Below are 23,468 nucleotides of genomic sequence, written 5' to 3' on the forward strand. Positions count from 1 at the left end.
TAAAGACAATAGATATTGACATATCTATCTTCCCCGTGTTTGAACTTCAACTCTGATATGAAATGTGACCAACAGATATGGAAAGCCGGTCATGAAATCAAGCCAATCAAACCATTGTAGAATATGTGATGAAGGCGTACATCCATGGCTTGTGCAAAATCATACCAAACCCTACAATAAAGAAATATATCCAATATACTAGCAACAGCTCCAGCAGCCCCCCACCCCTCTTCCCCAAACAAACCAGATAAAAAAGCATTACCTAGTGAGGGGTCTCTCAGACCACAATACCGGATACCCTTCCCCCTACCCCCCGCCCTCCATCTTCCACAAACAATCTTAAGTTATCACCTTTCAAACCTCTAGCAAGGTGACAACAAAGAAACAATAATCCTTACGGTTAAATCTAACTCCCACCTCAAGAAATTACAACATAGGTCAATCCATGGTCTTAAATTTCCACGAAACTGTCAAAATTTCCGATTTTCGTCACCTTCGAAATCGAAATGGCAATCGATTTCCATCTTGCATAATTTCCGTCGAAATCTCAACAAATCATCCGAAATTTATCGAAACCTCAAAATTTTAGCGAAATTGGTCGAAATTTATCAAAACCTCGAGAATGAAGTGAAATTTCTCTTTTAATTTATTTTATTGAAACAAAAGGTTATCACAAGTGCTTTTGAAATTATATGAAAAAATAAACTTATAGTAATATTTTATTTAACCATTCATGTCTAAATTATCAATATTTGTATAATAAATAATATTTAAATGATTTATGAATTTCATTTGCATTAACTGAATATCTTTAATGTACATTATCTTACAAACATGTTTGATACACATACTATTTTATAACTTTTCCACCTCATACAAAACATAGATGTATTTAGTTTGTAATATATTAGTCTTAAAACTTATATTTTATGTTTGTTAACCATTTCTAAAGTTTTACAAAGAATTCCATGCTTTACAACTAGTTTCCATTATTTTTTCAAATCGAAATCGAAATCGAAATTTCCGTCAAAATTTTTGTACTTTTGGAGCTTCGAAATTTGAGTCGAAATCGAAATTTAAGACCTAGGGTAATTCCAATTGCCACTAGAATCTCTTCATTGGAACCCCTATAAATACCAAGGAACAAACATACAAAACCTTCCCCCTTTTACACCCTAACCCAACTCCAAAAATCTACAGTTCCTTATTGACCAATAAATCATCTAGTAATAAAACTCACCAAATTTTTCTAACAAATGAATCAATTCAAACGAATGAAGGTAAACACATGAAAAACATTGGACAAATGACCTACCACCCAAGAATCCTTGATCCACCATTTACTCAAGGATATCTCTAAAATAAAAAACATAATTTCCTCCTCAAATCTTCCCTAATCTCATATCAAAAGACTTGCCTCCAAGATTGACTTCCATCCAAGACTCAATTATAAAGACCCACTCCACCTAGTGGGACTCAAGGCTTGGTTTTGTTGTTGTCATTGTTTATCCTCTATCATATTGACCAAAAAGCACCACCATGTATGAAGGTTGAAACGCAAGAGAGAGGGAGAGGAAACTGTTTGAGCTAAGCACAACAACCCTTCTAATTGGTAAAACCAACAAGCTGCCACCAACAAATCCCTAATCCACCATTCACTCAAGGATCTCTCCAAAATAGATCATGATTTCCTCCTCTAGTCGTCAGTAGTCTCAGATCAAAGGATTTGCCTCTGATCTAGACAAATTTTCGTCAAAACACTATATCATAACAACCACAAAACACCACCATAGATGAACGTTGAGGAGAGAGAGAGAGAGAGAGAAATTTAAAGCCACCCATGACAACCTTCTTCTAGCTTCACTAACTATTAAAATTAATCAGAACTAAAAAGGAAATAAAATAAAATAAACTTAGGCAGCTAAGTCACCACCACCAACATCATCATCATCATTATAATTACTATTAAAGCTCATGAATTGGATGGGATATATCCAAATTAAAAAATGAGTAAAATGTAGAGTCATAAACCTCTATAAATTCCATTAGCAGTATAGTTCTTCAAAGTTCAAAGGGAGATGATTTTACTGGATCCACAAGTACAAATATCATCCCAAACACAAAAAATTAAAGCAATAAATCACTGCAATTGAAAATAGATAAGAAATGCAGAAGACTGTACCTCAACAGCTTCCTCTGGAGGAAGTGAACTCAATGCCCGTTCAAACAAAGCCCGAATATTTCTATCATCATTTAAACGAGACAAGAAACCTGCATATCTGCAATATTATATCAATAATCACATTTACGCATTTGAATAAATGCGAGGTCAACTACAATACAAGTACATTAACACAACGTCAATATTCTTTTTCTCACTTATTTCAATTGTATTTGAACATGCCGGGCATATGGATTAACTATGCTTGGCATTCAAATGCATTTTTGGTTTTTCAAGATCATAATGTTGAAGACTGTCAAATTACCACTTCACCTAAAAGCTTAAGATGTTAGGTTGTGGGCCAACAACGTAAATCAAGCTTTAACACTCCACCACACGTGCAGCTCGATAGCACATGGAGAGATAAACACATGATAACAGGAAATACAACAATTTTTTAAATACCGCACAAAAAAACAGGCAACAAAACACCGGAGCTCCTGGCAACCAACTCCGATACCATGTTATAAATTATCATTTTACTTAAAAGTTTAAGTTGTTAAGTTGTGGGCCGACAATGTATATAAAGCTTTAACAAAGACAATATTTATCTTGGATATTTAACCCCATGGTGGCATCCAAATTTCATAGCATTACAACCGTACAAAATACTAAAATGCTAAAAGAATTAAAAACAATATCTAAAATCAAATTGAAGAGAATTAGATGCATATTGACGAGAATAATGATATAGGTACACCTAAAATTCTGAACAAGTCAAAAACATAACCATTCCCAAAAATTTTAATACACATAATATCTAAATTTGAACAATACTAGAACTCACTCAAGAATGTATCCAGGCTCATGCATAAATCGTTTTAACCCTGCTTCAAAAACATTGTGTGCAACCTGCAAGAATGTACAACAATAGTAAAAACACTCACCACTCCACAATTACATCATAACAAAATAGCATCGGGTTTCAAGCCACAAAGAAAAGAAAAATAGGCAAGAATACCAATGAGAAAGGAGAGGAAATGGCATTGCTCATGTATAGGGTTGTAGAGAACTCATACAAGAATAATTATTGCTCAATTGACCTCTCAGAAGAAACAAAATGGGAAAAAATAATTGCTTAACATTACACCTCAACTTTCATCATTAAAAAATTCATCCTATTAAAATATCATCTGCTTAATGGATCATTCCATTGTTAAGAAAGGCATTAGTCCCAACACATAAAACTCCATACTTGCAGGCACATAAGCCCATTCTTAACATTATATAACGATACTAAACAAACCACCAGATTATTCTCTACCACGTCCACTAGGCTTGTAGAGAAAGGCCCCATTTTGCAGAAAACAGTCCTGCAATTTCTCAGATTCTACATTCAACAATACATAACATCCAAGAAATCACTGAAATTTAGCCTACCAAAATCATGAAGTTCCAAGATGCATGGATCTGTTTCAAACAGAAAGCCTTCTCCCACACAAAATAATTACAAAATGCCACCATGTTTTCCCATGTTTCTAAGTTTGTATAAAAAACTTGGAATACTATTTTATAGTGTTTCATAAATACTCTGCACATGAATTAGAAAATCAGAAATACAAAATATGGAAAACGAAAACAAATTCCATAAATGAACCACCCCAAGTATTGTCAATAGCAATATACACATTACCATGAAGAAACAAATCCTTAATTACCCCAACCCACTCCAATCCCCCCACCCCCAAAATTAATAAATAAATGCAAAGGGGGAAAATGAAAAAAAAAACATAATGGCTTACTTATAATAGGAAAAAACTTTTTTTAAAACAAAATACAAGAAACAGTAAAAACGAAAGGAAAATAGAGAATAAACAAGATAAAATCCAAAATCAAACTGATAAGAGAGAAAGGGTGAGCATGAGTGGGTGGGCAAAGGTAGGCCTTACCTGTTAACTTACACAGAACCACATCTAAGAAGGAGAAAGCGAGAGAAGAAGTGACAGAGATTCTATGAGTTGGCTCTAATTACCCTCAACAACATCCTTTCTTTCCCCCCATATCCAACTGCATTGGACACACACAGTACATCTTTCTCTTGAAATGCCCTCATGATTTCCTTTCCCCCAAATAAACTATTAGCAAACATATTCTAAGCATGATAAAACCCAAGTTGTTACAAGTGTGCCAAAGGCTACACAACATACAATGAATCCTACTCGAGTAGTTGGGTTATGGAAAAAGAAAATTTAAAACCTGAAAAAAAAAACATGGCAAGTTACCTTTGGATCCTTGTCAAGACAAAATGCCATCAGAGCATATGCAACATAAATATGGTATGTGCAGATTGGAGATTTGCGAGCATCAAGAAAGTACTTGCGAGCGGCTTCAACTCCCTCATTTCTTCTTAGAAATCGAATAAACTGCACGGGTATATTTAAAAATAAAAAAAAATAAAAATGTCAAACAGAAACAGCACAAGCAATTAAGCAACAGTGGCATTACCACATTTAGCTAGAAAAAGTAACCAAGCACCATGGCTCTCCCAATGTACAGTGATGACATCAGCACTTGTGGCTGCTGCCATCAGCAATTGATATCCTTGCATAGCTAGGGTTTCATTTATAAATTCTCCTCCAGAAGTCCGACAATAATTACACAGAAAAAAATTCGAAAGGGGAAAAGAGGAGGAAAGAGAGCTGCCAAAAATAAAAGAAGATAGAATGAAGAAATCCTTGCAGGGATTTATTAATCAAGTTGTTTTGATACCAAGTTAAATGGATTCATACGAGAGAGAGAGAGAGAGAGAGAGAGAGAGAGAGAGAGAGAGAGAGATTGCAATAATGTCCATATTCCTAACTATGTTATAGTTAGCCTTTAGAGTTATTTGTTATAGAGAGAGAGAGAGAGAGAGAGAGAGAGAGAATTTGTAATGGAAAAGAGTAGAAAGTATCAATTCCAGCCTGCTCCTTGATAAAAGGATTATACTAAAACTAATAGAAGACTACAATAGTACCCATATTCTTAACAATGTTATAGTGATCTCTTGACATTATTTATTTTTATTCATTAGTTATTGTCTATCACCTCATTTTGGAGGGAGGTATCCTCTTCATCCCTTGCATTTAGTATGTTTTTTAAAAATGTTTGCTTCACATACAGAGAGAGCAGGGAGAGCTGATTAATTAATATAGTAAAGCTTTTGCAATCCAAACAAGAAGAAATTATCTGAAAGGGCCCTAGACAATACAGCACATTACTACCATATAACAAAAAACTTACTTTTATAATAGAGTGAGACAACTTGTCATCAAAAGCATGCCACCAAAATTAATCAGTCTCTAATAGACCACTGCCTTTCCTCTCTCCTCTCCCTCACCCTCACCCTCACCTCAACTTCTTCTCTATTTTAAACTGTAGGTTTTGAAATTTACAGTCCAGTATCTCTTGTCATGCTTCAAGGAAGACTGGAGCCAGCAACAAATATTAGGTCACTGAAAGTAGAGAACTAGCACCTTATAATAGCCATCAGATATCAATGCTTAGACCATTAGATGTAGAAAGACCAAACAGCCAGTTTTGACCCCTTGTGAACAAGTACCTTTAAAGATACATACATAAGCAATATACAAGTACCTTCCAAGGGACTCTCAGCCTACGTAATTAACATTTTTGTGTTCCTTACACCAACAACGATCCTACTCCAGCTCAAACTCATGATTTGAGTAGTTTGGACCATGAAACTGTTAGAAGCTATTTCCTGGTCTTCAACTTCACAGAAATCATGTGAGAAAGAATCTTATTGACCTTTCCAGCTCCACTACATCAACTATAAAACAGAAATAAAAATTAAATGCTAACCAAAAATAATCAAATTCCTTACTTGTATATGTGCCAGGGCTGTTGCATTCATACCATCACCTAAAAGATTCTCATATATTTTCTTAGCAGGCTGCATCAAAGCAGATCCACATTGAAGAAACAATAACAAGAAATCCAATAGGAAAAATGAGGAAACACCGCAAATTTTCCTACCTGAATTGCTCCACGGGATTCCTCCAGTTCTGCATAAGCATACCTTAGCATTTCCGAATCTAATTATGAGATAGAGAAAGAGAATGAACACACGACCGTGGGACCAAAAACTGTCTTAAACTAAACTGAAATTAAACAAAAGCAGGATTCTGAATTCAGAAGAAAGTACGACATATGGCAATATAAATGAAAAAACAATGAATACCAGGAAGCGCCTTCACGGCTCGCTGAAATACTTTGATAGCAGCATCTATTGAACCACTTTTTGCATGCCATGTGGCATAGTCATACCATATATCAGGATAATGATATAAATACATCAGACACTGCATACCAATAAAATGTGGGGAGCAATTCAATAATGATATATTTAATGGATTAAAGAACATTAAACCTTGACACAAACAAGTGAGTACCCAGGATGCATCAAGTAAAAGAGACAGGCCCAATTGCATGGCAAAAGTAACAACAGAATGAAGAACATTTAGAAACAATATATTAAATCAAATAATCTGAATAAGTTCTCTAAAAATTTAAAAATAAAAAGGCTAAACAATAAACTGTATGAGAAAATAATACAAATGTAAATATAAATAAGCAAACATAAATCAAAAGAAAATGCTATGCAAGTATTTCATTCACACATGCACACAAGCACATATGGCACAATAATGCATGCATGCAAACCTTTCTAAGCATGTCTTGCGGACTTGGATCAGTAACCATCATGTAAATGCATGTAGCATTTATTCTTCAAGTACAATAATGCCTGAGAAAAAAAAGGGAGTATGACTCCTCTGTCATATTGATGTTTAAGGGGAGGTGAGTGTTCATTAATCTTTGTATAACTCACCAATATGGTAAATGTGTTAAGACTACTTGATTCCCTCACTAAACACACATTTCCTATAGAGGTGCAATGAGACGAATTGCATGGCTTTACTCTTTGCCACTTGACGTGCATGCTTACTTCACATTTGCTTACTGCTTACTACATATCTTATATTCAATGCTTGTGAACAAGTTCATGACAATTGGAATCATAGCATTGATTTCGTGCTTTGGGATTCAATTACCTTTTGATTGTGTTTTAGTACAAAGCATCGCTAAGAGAACCATGCCACACACCAATGCAGAGAAAATTGATGAGATAGAGGCATAGGATGAGACCGTCAACTATGATGCCAAAGAAGTGGCCCAACTTAAGGACCATGTTGATGTTATTGAAGTACTGGTTAAATTGGAAGGCCTAATCACAACAATAGGTCTCTCCTTCTATTTATAATTGGTGGTGGGTAGGGGATCTCAGATTCATTTGTGGAAATATCCTTCGGGAATGGGGTCATATCCACATCTTTTCCTCGTCTCTTCTGTTTCAGCTCAGGGCAGAAAAGCATTATTTCTTTCTTCGCCAATGATTTGGATAGTCCTTCGGCTTCTTGGTATTTTCATTTTAGAGACCTCCTTGTTGATTTTGTTGAATAATTGCCAAATTTCTTCAGAGAGGAATGTCTGCTTTTGGTCCTTGGATCATAGGGAAATTATTCTTGTAGATTATTTTTTGAGTCCTTGCCCCATTATAATTCCTCTTTTCCTCTTTATTTTATTATTTGTAAGGCTGAAGTAACCCCAAATTTAGGCTTTTACCTGGTTGTTTGTGCTAAATACAATCAATGCTAATAACCTATCACAGATTAGGATATTGTTGAAGGATATTTCTCCAGATGTTTGTGTGCTTTGTTTTAATATTTTAGAGACTATACCTCATTTTTTTCTCCTGCTTTGTGATTTCCCATGTAGAATATGGAACAAGTTATTTGGTGCTTTGTGAAAAAGTTGCGTTTGTCCAAAATAGGTGGATCAATTTTTGGATGTTTCATTTTTGGGTTTTGGTAGGAGGAAGAATAGGGTTGTGTCATGGGTTTCTTTGCAGTGTTGTGAACGTTATGGTTGGAGCGTAAGGAAGAGATCTTTTTGAAGAAGAAGTTAAATTGGTTGTTGGATTGGGAAAAGATTCATTATTTTGCATTGCTGTGGTCTGTTGGGTTTGGGTATTTCAATGGTGTGAACTTCGTGGGAATTCAGCAAAGATTGGAGTAATCTGTTAGGTTTGATTTTGGGATATGTGGTTTTTTTGTTTTCTTTTCTTTATTTTTCTATTCTTAGATTTACCTTCTGAGTTTGGGAGATGTGGTTTTATTTGATTTTACAAGTAGCATGAAGAATGCAAGATTAAACATCAGCAAAAGATGGCAACTCTGCTCTACCTAGGATCTAGGTTCCACGCCTCAAACTCAAGTTTCCAACTCACTAGAACAAGAAGAACTTGTCATCAGCTCCCTCTACTTTTGTGATCTCACAGACATTGGTGATTATGGTTGCACGATGTTAAGTTCCTCATAGATGCGCTCTGTGACACCCTTATGCCCATGTCTCCCTGTTGTAACTAAAAATATGGTCTTAAATTTCCATGAAATTGTTGAAATTCAGCTTTCCATCACCCTCAAAATATAAATGGAAGTCAATTTCCATCTTACATAATTTCCGTCGAAATTTCAACGAATCATCCAAAATATTTTGAAATCTTCAAAATTTCAGCGAAACTTGTCGAGATTTTAACTATAGAATGAACTTTCCTTGGAATTCAAATGTGATACTAATACACACATTAAATTTTCCCTTAATTTATTTTATTTGTTTATTGAAACAAAAGATTATTACAAGGGCATTTGAAATTATATGAAAAATTAAACTTACAACAGCATTTTATCTAATCATTCATGTATAAATAATCATTTTATTTAATCTTTATTTGCTTAATAAATAATATTTAACTGATTTATGAACTTAATACACACATTATATTTTGAATGAGTTCAATAGTTAATACACATATTATATTACAAGTATTGCACCTCAATACCTCACACACAACATGGATGTATTTAATTTGTAATATATTACTACTAGAATTTACATTATTATGTCGATTAACCATTTTTAAAGTCTCATAAAAAAATTCCATGCATTACTACTATTTTCCTTTTTTTTTTTTTTCAAATCAAAATTGACAAATTGCAATTGACATCGAAATCGAAATTTCCAAACTTTTAGAGCTTTGAAATTGAAATTGGAATTTAAGACCTTGATTGAAAATACTCCAAGATAGATCGTACATGTGTACTGTTACTGGAATATAACAGCTTGACATAATCCCAAATTTCCTTGAATGCATCTCAATGCATGCACATCCGTGCAATCTGGAATAGGGAAACAATCAATGATCTCCCTGGATCCATACTTATTTCCTTTTGTCGTCACTGGACCAGGATTGAAACGAGAATCCAGAATTACCTCAGCCTGCCAAATAGATTTTGGCAGCTTTAGACTACTGCATATAATTCCTTCCATCCAACTTTTTTTATTGTTATCTGTGGCAATGTTAAAAAAGAGACATACGTATGGGATTCATGGACTACGTCCCAACACTCACAAGAAAGACCAACAACAAACATGGTTAACAGCCGGAACAATGACAATCAAGATGAATAGAAACAACCACAAACAAGTCACAAACAACCCCCAAGAAAATAACGCATGAACACTGCCACAACCCCAAGAAACTAACAGATAATCCTAACGGTACCAAACAATCATTAACAAAGTGCCACAAAGTTCAAAGAGCCACCTCTGTTACCAGTAGTTTCCGCAAAAACAAGACACTTCCAAACAGTCATCTCCTCTTTCTTCTTTCCCAAACCCCAAAGAAAACATAAACTCTCCGGAGGAAAGACCCAACACTCCCCAAGAATACCAAACAACTTGTTACAAATACCAAGAACAACGCAAAAATAAATACAAACCAATCTCCCACAGTGACATCAGACCATGCAAACAACAGGAGATAATTTTTGCCGTCCCCGCTGAAGCAAATCATTAGCATTGATTCTATTAAGGACTGCAATCCACATGAATCCTTCATTTTACAGAACATTCTAATCTTTAAAGTAAAATATTGCCGAGGAAGAGGAAGAGCACCAAGAACACAAATTTGATGGGTAAAGAATGATAACCAAGATTCCAAAAGAATCCAAAACCCAAACCCATCTCATTCCATACGTCCCAAAACCATAATGAAAACAGCCCACTGTTTTCAACAAAAGAATCAAATCATTAGTCTCCCTTTCACTCAATTTCATAAGAAAATTGAAATTCCACAAAGCCATGCTCCCGTGTGATAAAAAAGAACACATGAACATGCAATCCACTATTCCAAGATGGGAAAAACAATAACATAAATGTGAAATGATATAGTGGTGGAGGAAATGTCTTCTTTGCTCATTGCACCGAAGGGTTGCAAAATCTCCAGTAGGAATGATGGTGGAGTTTAGTCTTTCGATTCATTGGGGGATTATTCATGTAAATCGCTCCTCTCACCTTATCAAGGCTGGTGGAGTTTTTTCTCACTATCAAAGTATATGGGAGGCTAAAATTCCTTCCAAGATAAAGGCGTTTATATGGCTGGTGGCACTTAATAGAGTATCACCAATCTGCTGCAGAGTAGGAGGCCTTCTAAAGCTTTGTCTACCAGTATGTGTCTTGTGTGTGGGAATAGTTCTAATGATGCGTCTCATTTGTTCCTGTTGAATAATTGGTAAAATGGAAGACCTAAACTCAATGATAGGTCCCTCCCTCTATTTATAATATCTGTCAAGTACAATAGGAATGACCATAATACCCTTACTAACTTACACAGTTATACTTATTAGTTATTACAAACCAAACTATCTAACAATTAATAATAATGCTAAATGACTAAATAACCATTCGCACTCCCCCTTAAGCAGGAGCATAGATATCATATGCCCCTAGCTTGTTACAAATGAATTTCACACGAACACCTCCCAAGGCTTTAGTGAACAAATCAACAAGCTGAAACTCAGACTTCACATGAGTGGTTGTAATGAGCTTCTGCACAAGTTTTTCTCGAATAAAAAGGCAATCAACTTCAATGTGCTTTGTCTGCTCATGGAAGATAGGATTGGAGGCAATATGAACAGCAGCTCGATTATCACACATCAACTCCATAGGCTGAAAATGTGGAAAACCATACTTTTGGGATTTGCAAACTCCATCCCAACATTCACAAACTCAGACCAATGGCCATAAGATTAATTATTGGAACCACTGGAACAACCACGAACAAGGCGACCAACCATGAACAAGTAACAAATAAATCAGTACAAGACTGTCACAGCACCAAGAAACTCAGACACAGCCCCAAGAAAGCAACTCCCAGCACTCAAACAATTGGAGAAGTGAACCACTAAAACTACCATGGAGAAATCACCAACTAACTTATATAACACTGCCACAGCCTCACAAAGAACAGCTTATGAGCACTGTCACTGCTCCAAAAAAGTCACAAATGACTGTTACTAACACCGAACATCAGTTGACAAATTACCATGAGTGCATGGATGAACAAAGATTGGATCTACAACCAAACACGTCCAGCAGCTTGATATTTGGATATATAGAAGGAATCAGAGCATTGAATCAAAAAACACAGCAAAGCCCACTGTTTCAGACCCAAAAAATTCAATAACCATTGATAAACTGCTTCACAAAGCATTAAACAACCATTCCTTGGGTGCCGCACTCGAGCAATTAAAAAAGGTGAGATCTTTGGGCAAAAATATCATGAAAAACTCCAAAAAAATGTTAATGGAGAGATTGGATCACTGCTGGATCATTTCAGGTCAAAACCATGCCTGCAAGTGGCTTCATGAGCCAGCAGATGGGGTTGGCCCTGGCAGCCTATGTCTGGCATGTGAGGGCGCATGAGATACTGCCTGGAGGTAATTTTGCAGTGGACGGAAGATCGGCTGTGTCTGTGGGTGACTATGGTGTTGGTTTTGACAAACCTAGAGTGGATTTGATGTTCTCAAACCGGCAGTGTCGCTCAGAAAATTCCAGCGACTATTCTGACTTTCTTCTGCTACTAGCTGTTTTTCTAGGGTTATAGTATCGCTGAAAAATCTTCTATGAAGATAGACATGCAGCAAATTTTGGGTTTTAGGCTTTGGTTTGATGGTGGTGGTAACACTTAGGGTTTAGGTTTCAGAATCATGCTCTGATACCATGTTTAATAATTGGGTAAAATGGAAGACCTAAATTAAATGATAGGTCTCTCCATCTAGTTATAATATATGTCAAGTACAATTGGAATTACCATAATACCCTTAATAACTTACACTTATTACAAACCAAACTCTTAACAATTAATAATAATGCTAAATGACTAAATAACCATTAACAGTTCCTACATTTTTTATTTGCTTGGGCCATGTGGAATACTCATTTTGGAGTTCTTGGTGAAGTGTCGGTCTGTACAAATTGGATGGAGGAGGTCTCAATCATTTATTTTACCCTTTTTAGGAAAGGTAAGGGTGTAAAGAGGTTGTGAAGGTGTGCTCCTTGTGCTGTGCCATCGGTAATTTGGCTGGAAAGCAATGCTATCTTTTTATGAAAGAGATTATCAAAATCGGGTTTCTTTGGAATAGAGTGATGTATTTAGCTTCTCTTTGAGTTCATGATGCAGGCTGCTTAGAAGGGATGCTGTTCTGAAGATGTCAACTGATACTAGGCAACTATTGAACTAATGTTGTGTATTTGTTAGATTACCACTTTACCTAAAAGCTTAAGCTGTTAGTTTGTGGGCCAACAATGTATGTCAAGATTTAACACTCCCCCGCACATGCAGCCCAACAGCACGTGGAGAGATACACACACGATAGATAATATCCATTACAGGGAATATAATTTTTTGTTTTAAACACCACATAATAAACGTGGGCAACAAGACAGAACCCAAGACCTCCTGGTAACCAGCTCTAATACCATGTTAGATTACCACTTTAACTAAAGGTTAAGCTGTTAGGTTGTGGGCCAACAATGTATATCAAGCTTTAACAGCATTCTTTTCTATGTTTCCTGAGTGAGGGCTATTTCTCCTCTATCGTTTTTGTTTCTCTTTTCTATTTTCAATAAATCTAAATAAATAAATGTGAACTAATTATCATGAATGCAACATATTTGGGCACATCACCTTGCATGCAGACGGTACAGTGGGCACATAAACCTAGTAGTTGAAGGTAGATACCTAGCAGTTCATCATGGGGCCACTTCAGAAAAAAATCAACCCAGTGTCACACTGCTGCCTCCTAAGGTTCAAAGAGTTTTATAAATATTATTATGTTAGTTCTTACCTGTAACTTTCTACTACTTTTAGTTTGAGCAGTGATTCTCCCCATCTCTGGAAGCCATAGCTAGTTATTAAAATTCTTCTACGCCTAAAGGACATATTATTTTACATCAACACGGCAGTGATTAGAAACAAGAGTTCACTTTTGTCATGGTACTAGGAAAAGGAATCCTAGAAGTGCAAATGTATTCATATTTACAATCACTCGATTCACATAAGAGCAGTTTTCTATGGTTATGTCACTCAGTTTATCATGGGGAGAGGATATAAATCAGCAACTTCCCATGTTTCTTAGATACAAAAATAAATTTATTGAGACCAAAAAAGAAACAAAAAAATCAAGACAAAAAGATTTCCTCGAACAACAAAGAAAAAGTTGTTAAAGAACTGCCCTTGAATCCTTCTGCATGTCAAATGAACACCCCAAAACTTGAAGCTAAAGCCTAACAAAAAGTGAGAAAAGCCACTCCATCACACAACAAGAAAGCATAAGTTGAACTTTAAAAATTCTACTATTCCTCACATTTTACAGAACACAAAAGAACAGCAAGCACAAGAATAAAACGAGGCAGGGTTATCTGTAAGTCCCACATAATGGCAATGAACGAAAAAAAAAAATGGCACTTGCATGCAAACCTGCTAACATAAATGTATAGATACCAAAATGACGAGATAAACAAAAAATAAAGAGAAATTGTGCAGATGATTCAGACAAGCATTGCACGCGTATCTACCAAACAATAACAATTAAAAGATACATCTGAAGGAAACAGTTTTAGGAAATTGAAAGAAACAGCCAGCTATACATTCATGAGGACAGAAAAAAACAGTAGCAACATTTCATACACAACATTCAAGACACTCGACCATATGTACAGATATGATCAAATGTGGACTGAAAAATGCATCAAACAGTAAGTAAGATATGCTGTAACACCTGCTCATATGTAAACGCAATTCTTTTGTTGGAAGACACACTCTCTATCCTTTGAGGATTTTCTCTGAAATACAGGAAGACTGTTAGAAAAAATTTAGGTAAATTATACTCACAAAAAACATTTCACCCAATTTATAGGAACATAAGATATGCATAAAGACCACAAAAGTCATCAAAACCCAGCTCTTGTTAGACTACCCAGAGAAGAAATTTCCACTTCGAACATCAAAGTACTATAGATATGGAAAAAGAGTGGTTCAACATACATCATTCAGCTCAGAAGCATTGCAATGAAGGAAAAATTAAATCTACACAGTGAGCAAATCATACGACAATCAACACAGACAGAAAAGAAGTAAAATTAATCGGCAGTCCATCAATGGAAAAATATTAAATGAATCAACATAATTAATCACCTTATTTTTCTTTTACTAGGTAAACCGGTTCCCACTTCCCATAAGGCACAGAGAAATAAGATTCTAGTTACACAAAAGACTTGAACCTAGATCCATCATTTGACATCTGACATCATTCCCACTTCAGAAAATTACAAAAGAAAATAATACAAACATGCTGCAAACATATTTCATTGTCCGTGTGAGGAACTAATGGGTTCATTAGGGAAATTCTTTTGATATTATTAGAAATCATGAGGGGTATCTAAAACTTTTTTTTATGTGCTGGAATATTTAGGTAGCCATTGGAAGTTGGTTGCTCCAAATTTTGAAAAATTTACTAACATTGTAAGAATTCATATTTTGTTTAATTTTCTTCCCAGTGAAATTAGGACCTTTTTTGCTTGCAAACCCAGTAACCAACCAACGAACATGATGTTGACCTGCATCCTAGCCAAGGTGGCAGGGGGTTGGCTGAGAAATGGTACATCATGAGTTTGAGACTTCTAAAAAAAAGAAAAAGAAGGGGATTAAAATATATATAAAAGAGCAAAAAAAACCAGTCTTTTTCTCTTTTCTCTTTTAATCAATATTAAGAGACAAAAAAGTGCAAAGAATAAGAGGGGGGAAAAATATTTTTTTTAAAATGAAAAGAAAATTAATGCTAAAGAATAATCCTCCAATCTCTTGGCATACCATTCAAAAAACTACCCACAAGCTCAGAAAAGAAGCATAAGAAATAACTTGATCCCAATACCCTGACATAAGCTAATCTCCAAAAGAATCATGTCACACCATCCCTTCTCCAACACAGAGAATAGCAAAACAAGTACAAGCCCACATCACATCAAAAATAGCAAACAAGTTATTTCAAAGCAGCCTTAATATCTGATAATGAAGAAACAGCGTGCACCAATCTAAGAATCTTGGCAGAAAAATTAAACATCACCATAATATTAGAATTTTATATATAAAGTTTCTATTTTTCTGCCTGATGACGAAAGCATGCTTGTCTAGAACTCTTATTCTCTACAAACTTAAAAACCAACTTCAAGTCACTCATTAAACCTAAATCAATGTCTTAAATCCTTCTTTTTTTTTTTTTTTATCTTATATCTGTTAAAATTCGATTAAAATGAATTACCTAACTTGAAGATAGGTTTCTCCCTCTATTTATAATACAAAGAAAATATAATTATAATGACAATAATACCCTTACTAATTCTCATTAATTAACATACTAATGCACTTGATAATAATAATACTAAAAGACATAAATAACCTCTAACACCCCACCTCAAGTTGGAGCATAAATATCACTTTCTCCTAGCTTGTTACAAATGAATTTAACATGAGCACACCCCCCCCCCCCCAAACACTTTGGTAAACAAATCAGCAAGCTGCAAGCCCTACTTCATATAAGTGATTGTAATGAGCTTCTACACAAGTTTCTCCCAAACAAAGTGGCAACCAACTTCAATATGCTTCCTCTGCTCATGAAGGGCCGGGTTGGAGGCAATATGAAGAGCAGCTTGATTGTCACACATCAACATTATATGCTGAGAATGCAAAAAACTGAATTCTTCCAACATGTTCTTCACCCAAATAAGTTCACAAGCAGTGTGAGCCAAAGCTCTATATTCTAATTCAACACTTGACCTTGCCACCACAATTTGTTTCTTACACTTCCAAGAAACCAAATTACCACTAACCATGATACAATACCCGGTGGTGGATCTCAAATTGGAAGGCAATCCAGCTCAATCTGCATCAGTATATTAATGGATATTAGTGTGACCTTGGTCACGATATAAAATACCTCTCCCAGGTGCACCTTTGAGATATCTCAAGATGCGAATTACTACGTCCCAATGACTTGTCCTCGGAGAATCTAGAAATTGACTCACAACACTTGTTGCAAAGATATATTCGACCGAGTGACTGTGAGATTATTCAATTTTCCAACAAGTCTCCGATATTGTACATATTAGGTAGCAAATCACTCATATCCGGCATTAAATTGCTGTTAGGATCCATAGGTGTATCAACCAGTTTAGATCCCAATAAGCCAGTTTCATCCAATAGATCAAGAACATACTTCCTCTGTGACAAAACAATTCCAATATGAGTTCCAGATACTTCTATACCCTGAGAAGTATTTCAACAGTCCCAAATCTTTGGTTTGAAACTTAGTCTATGGAAAAGATTGAATTCAAGAACTACAACACCAAAACGACCAATCCATGCTCTGGGAGACTGTTTTAAACCATATAAAGCCTTTTTGAGCTGACACACTAAGCCTGACTCCCCGTGAGCAACACTTTCTTCTCCTCAAGGTCACCATGCAAGAAGGCTTTTTTCACATCTAACTGATCCAGAGGTTAGTGATAAGTAGTAGCCAAGGAGATGAACAGACGTACTGATGTAAGTATGGAAGCTAGAGAAAAATTATCAGAACAATCTAGACCATATACTTGAGTGAATCCCTTAGCAACAAGACGGGCTTTAGACAAACTGTAGAACCATCAAGGTTGACTTTCATAATGTAAACCCAGTGACAACCAACCACATACTTGTCAAGAGGAAGAGGTACCAAATCCCAAGTACCTTTGTCATGTAAAGCGTTCATCTCTTCAACCATAGCATCCCTGCACCCAAAATGGGCTAAGGCTTTCGAAACAAATTTAGGAAGGGTAGTAGATCATATAGCAGCAACAAAACAATAATAGGAGGGTGAAAAGGAGTCATAAGAAACTTAGTTGGAAATGGGATGTTGAGTACATGTGCATTTCCTTTCCAAACAGCAATATAAGGATCAACATCATGGGAAGTATGAGCATCCGAAGAGGAAACCAAAGGTGTGGTAGTAGAAGCTAGAGGGGACTATCTTCCTTGGAATCGTCGTCATGAATACACCTGCAAATTAGGATGACCAAGATGATGAGAAGGACTCAAACTACATGCAGACTCAGATGGTTGGTTGGGCAAGGACAACAATGTAGAATCTAGAAGATTAGGCAAAGTAAGAAACTCAATGAGCTTAGAAGCGCTCAAGGACTAAGCGTGACAAGGTGTAGAATCAAAGAAAGTAACATCGGCATAAACAAAGAAGTGATGCAGCACAGGACTATAACAACAATATCCCTTTTGAGTATATGAGTAGCCCAAAAAGACACATTTTATAGCATGAGAATCCAACTTATCCACCCCAAGAGTTAGTTGATGAACAAATGACACAACACCTAAATATAAGGAAAGGAAGAGACAATAAAGGTGAATTAGGAAAGAGAATGGAGTGGGAAATTTTACAACTAAGAACAGAGGATGGCATCCTGTTGATCAAATAACAAGTAGTAAGTACAGCATCAATCCAAAACACTTTATGTACATGCACGTGATAAAGTAAGGTGCGAGTGATTTCAAGAATACGTATATTTTTCTGCTCTACAACCCCATTTTGTCGAGGAGTGTGGGCACAAGATGATTGATGAACAATACCAAACTAAGCCATATAAGTGGATAATTGTGCATTGAAAAACTCTTTAGCATTATCACTTAGAAGTATTCGAACTGGAAACCCAACTTGAGTCTTTATTTCAGAACAAAAGGCACAAAATACGAGAAATAACTCAGAACAATCTTCTATTATATATAACCAAATCATTCTTGAATAATCATCAACAAATGTTACAAAGTACCGGAAACCCAAACACAACCCTATTAGGACCCCACACATCTGAATGAAATAACATAAAAGGGCTTGCAGCCCATTTATTGACTCGGTAAGCGAAGGAAATACGATGATACTTTCCCAACTGACAAGACTCACAATTGAGACTAGACACAAAACTCAAACCAGGAACAAGACATTTTAACTTTTGCAATGAAGGATGACCCAGGCAACAATGAATTTGGAAAGGTGTAGCAACAACAGTGCAGGCGGTAGAAGGAGATAGTGGCTCAAAGTGATAAAGTCCACCAGCTTCATGCCCTCCGCCAATCATCTCCCTCGTCTTCAAATCCTAAATAACCACAGAGTTAGGGAAGAATGTCACTAAAATTTTCATGAATTTAGTAATTGCTAACATACATAAGACTAAAAGGAAATTTGAGAATATATAAAACCAAAGGAAGAGAAATAGAAGAAGTGGGATTTATGGTTCCAATTCCCTTGACTGCAATAGTGGATCCATTAGCAGGAGTAACACAATGTCAATTTGCATAATATTGAAGAGTTGAGAAAAAGCTAGGTATACCTACGATATGATCAATGGCAGCGGAGTCTATGACCCAAGGACTAGGGCGAGAAGTGGTGACTGACGGGCATACTATGTGATTACCTTTTTTAGGCAAGAGATACAATGGGAAGTGAAGCCTATTGTGATGTTTGATACTGTTGGAACTAGGAATACTCTTCCTCTGGCATGGATACAATGTGATTACCTGTTTGAGCAAAAGATGCAATGGAAAGTGAAGCTTATTGTGATGTTTAATATTGTTGGAACTTGGAATACTCTTCCTTTGACATGGATGCAGTACGTTGCTCCCCACTCAATCCCAAAGCTGTTAAGTCAATGGTGGCTACATTGGCAACACGTGAAGGTCTGCCGTGAAGATCCCAACACTGCTCAATAGTAGTGATTACTCCGTGCAAAATGAGTGCACTTGCAAGGAGTACCTCTACCTCGTCCATCTCTACCACTATGACCACTCAAACCACTACGATAACTTTTGCGATTGTTTGGTAGAGAACTAGAATCACCCTGTGTGGTAAAGCATGTCCTCTCAAAGCCAGATGCAAGAGCAAGAGAATGCGTGCTAAAGGAAGCACGAAGGACACGAGAATAAACATTGGCCATTGATGGCAGCTCGCAATACTGAGTATCTAGGACCGAACTGCCTCAAACTCAAGTCTCAAGCCTACTCGAACACGATGAACTGTCATTTGCTCCCTCTGCTTCTGCATCTCATGAACGTCGGCAGTAATAGGTTGCACGACATTAAGCTCCTCATGAATACTCTTCATCTCTCCAAAATAATCTGTGATACTCCTATCCCCTTGTTGTAACTGAAAGTACTCCTAGCATAAATCATACATACGTGTAATGTTATTGTAGTATAGAAGTTTGACATAATCCCAAATCTCTTTGCATGTATCTAGATGCATGCACATCTGTGCAATCTATGGTTCCATCGAATTCCATAAAATGGAAACAATCAAGGCATCTTCTTGAACCCACACATCTTTTCTCTTCTCATCAGAAGGACTACATTGGAGCAAGTGGTCAGATTTCCCTAATCTTGCTAAATAAATATGAACAGCCTTAGATCATTGAACATCGTTCTTTCCATCCAACTTTTGAGTTGTTATTTGAGGCAGCAATGTAGGAAACAAATTTTTGGGATTTATAGATTCCAGCCCAACACTCACAAATCAGCAACCACACCAAAAATAAAAAAGAACAGTCAAAACTAATCGGGACAATCACAAACTATGTGAGGCACCAACACAACCATGGATGAGGTGAACAACTCACCGACAGATACAGCACTGCCACAGCCTCACAACTGAACATATGAACGCTGCCACAGCTCCAAAACACTCACAAAGAAGCCTTCACAAACCTTGAACAGAAATTACTTAATGTGGCGAGGGCATAATCGAAAATGATTGATTTTTTTAGCAAAAAACTGGCCTAACAGCTTGATAATATAGTCTAGAGAAGGAATCAGAGCATGACAGAGGAAAATGAAAAATGAAAAATGTAGTCAGAACTTCACCCACACACCAGCACGTGGGGTTGGCCTTGACGGCATTTGGCCAATGCGTGGGGGTGCGTAGGGGGTCCTCCAGCAATGGGGTTTATGAGGTGAGTCGTTGGGGGGTTCTGTTTATGAGTGTATGGTTGGTTTTGTAAAATAATATGGAATAAAGGTGGGTCTGGGAAGGACAGCCACAGGAAGGGTGTATTGCGGCGACGGCTGAGGGGAATAGAGTTTAGGTTGGTTCATGCTCTAAGACCATGTTAAAATTTGATTAAAATGAATGACCTAACTTGAAGATAAGTCTCTCCCTCTATTTATAGTACAAATTAATTACATTCTAATGACAATAACACACTCAATAATAATAATGCTAAAAGACATAAATAACCTCTAACAATATCAAATTTTTTTCCATCAATCAGACACTAAATAAGAAATTAACAACTGTATAGAAAATTTGGCATACTTTTCTAAAACTGCTCTTGGCAAAACTGCTAAAATTTCAATTTTGACAAAAATTCAAGGGTCATAATTTATTGAAATTTCAGTTTTATGGTAATTTTGATTTTGATTTGAAGAACATCAGAAACACAATGAATTAATAATAACATATATTATTATTGAAACTTTGAGTAATATTAAATTAGATGATTGTGAATAATTTAGAAACAAAATGAAAACCCCAAATTTTCCCCTTTCCTAGTTTTCTTTTTCAGAGTTTTCTTTTGAACATCCAAAAATTTTGACCCATTATTTTTCTAAATTTGATGATTTCAACTGAAATTTCAGAACAAATACCCAACATTTCAGCAAAAAAATTACAAAATGGAAATTGGACCCTACTTCCTTTCAAACCCTCCCCAGATTTCAACCAAAATTTTGGCAATTTTTTATAAAATTTAAGACCATGGGTCGTGGCATGACAGCAAATTGGATTTGTCCAGTTTTAGAAAAGAATTCCTATTTCTGGAAATTTTTTCAATAGTTCAGCTTCTCCCATCATGGGAGGAGGAGCTGAAAAGAATATCTTTAGAGAATGAATTGGTAAAGGTTATTTTTAAGGAAATGACAAGTTGGAGGCAGAAGATGGAGTTTAAATGGACAACAGAAGGTGATTGTAATATTAGACTTTTTCATAGGTTAACAAGCAAAAAATAAGGAAAACTTCGATTAGGGAGTGAGAGTTGGATAGGGGGAAAATTATCTCGGATAATAGTAGGATAGCTTCAGAGATCACTGATTTTTATTGTAATCAATTTTCTGAGGAAGATGAATATAGACCGATGGAGGAAAGGTCAGAGTGGGACCTTTTGCCCAGTGATAAGATAGCTCGGCTAGAGAGACCTTTCGAGGAAGAGGAAGTCAGATCTACCTTCTTAGCAATGGATCGGAATAAAGCTCTAGGGCCGAATGGATTCAATTTGTCTTTAATTCAAGATTGCTGGGCAGTGGTTAAAGAAGACTTGATGAAGGTTTTTAATGAATTTTATTGGAATAGGATTTTATGTAAGATTATTAACTCTACCTTCATAACTTTGGCGCCTAAGAAAAGTAGGTCTATCAAGATTTCTGATTATAGACCTATAAGTCTAGTTTCTAGCATTTATAAAATAATCACTAAAGTACTAACTAGAAGGTTGGGTGTGGTTCTTGATAAGTCTATTGCTAAGGCCCAAAGTGCTTCTGTGGGGGGGGGGGGGGGGGGTTACAGATAGCATACGCGATTTTGATCACAAATGAAGTCATTGAGGATATTAGAAGGAAGAAGAAGGGGTTTATTTTTAAGTTGGATTTTGAAAAAGCCTATGATAGGGTGAGTTGCAATTTCTTGGATAAGATTTTTATGAAGAAGGGTTTTGGAGAGAGATGCAAAGGTGGATGAAATATTGTATAAATACTGTGTTTTATTCAATGTTAGTGAACAGAGAGCCTAAATCTAGGTTCAGAGCTACGAGGGGAACAAGACAAGGAGACCCTCTTTCCCCTTTTTTGTTCGTGTTAGTGGCAGATTCCTTGAGTAGAATGGTTGATAAAGCTGTGATTAGAGGTTTAGTGAAAGACTTGCAAGTGGGGAGGGAGGAGGTAATGGTTTCGCATCTTCAGTTTGGTCATGATACCATCTTCTTCATGGAGGATTATAGGTCACCTTTTTTCGAATATTCTAGGGCTTTTCATATTTTTTAAAGGGTTTTAGAGCTTAAGATCAATTTGGGAAGAGTGATCAAAGGTAGCTTGCGCCGCTTTGGATTGGCCGTTATCTTATTTAGGAGTGCCTTTGTGGGGTAATCCTCGATCCACTAGTACTTGGTAAACTGTTGTCGAGGGAGTGTATAAGCAATTAGATGGTAGGAAGGATGCCTTTTTTCTTAAGGAGGTAGGAGTACTCTCATTAAAGCTTGTCTTTCTAGTATCTCGTTGTGTTTTCTGTCCATTTTCAAAATTCCTATGGGGGTTCCTAGTAGGATTGAGAGAATGATGAGATATTTCCTTTGATCAGGAGTGGTGGGTGGGTTAGGGATCATTTGGAGACTTAGGTGGTGGTGGTTTGTAGGCCTAAATGGGAGGGCGGCTTGTATTTGGGTAATTTGGTGTCTAAAAACACAGCTCTCTTGGCCAATGGATTTAGCAGTTTCCTTTAATGGTCTCTTGCTTGTGGCAAAAAGTAATAAAAAGTAAATTTGGACTTGACTGGAACGAGTGAGATACCAATTCGGGTCTTAGATGTTCATCAAAAAGTCCGTGAAAAGCCATCTCTCAAATTTATTCCATCTTTAATCCCCATACCAAACTTATATTGGGTAGGGGCTGCAATATTCGCTTTTGGAAAGACTAATGATTGGGGAATGTTGTTTTGTCCATCTCTTTTCCTCGTCTATTTCACTTGAGCTTAGGACAAGATGGATCTAT

General features: G+C 36.3%; 1 protein-coding gene across 3 annotated transcripts in view; it reads right to left on the reverse strand.

Moving 5' to 3' along the window:
- The window catches only part of LOC131144079 (cleavage stimulation factor subunit 77), a 136,691-nt gene that overhangs the window by 59,696 nt on the left and 53,527 nt on the right, over positions 1–23,468 (reverse strand). For all 3 annotated transcript variants that reach the window (XM_058092454.1, XM_058092455.1, XM_058092456.1), the window contains 7 exons: positions 14,401–14,464; positions 6,402–6,522; positions 6,197–6,255; positions 6,045–6,113; positions 4,444–4,584; positions 3,009–3,073; positions 2,183–2,279 (listed from right to left, as the gene is read on the reverse strand). In XM_058092454.1, the coding sequence (XP_057948437.1) occupies positions 2,183–2,279; positions 3,009–3,073; positions 4,444–4,584; positions 6,045–6,113; positions 6,197–6,255; positions 6,402–6,522; positions 14,401–14,464 (616 nt within the window). The remainder of the gene's footprint in view (positions 1–2,182; positions 2,280–3,008; positions 3,074–4,443; positions 4,585–6,044; positions 6,114–6,196; positions 6,256–6,401; positions 6,523–14,400; positions 14,465–23,468) is intronic.

This window comes from Malania oleifera, chromosome 12 (assembly GCF_029873635.1).
Source record: "Malania oleifera isolate guangnan ecotype guangnan chromosome 12, ASM2987363v1, whole genome shotgun sequence".
Lineage (NCBI taxonomy): Eukaryota > Viridiplantae > Streptophyta > Magnoliopsida > Santalales > Ximeniaceae > Malania > Malania oleifera.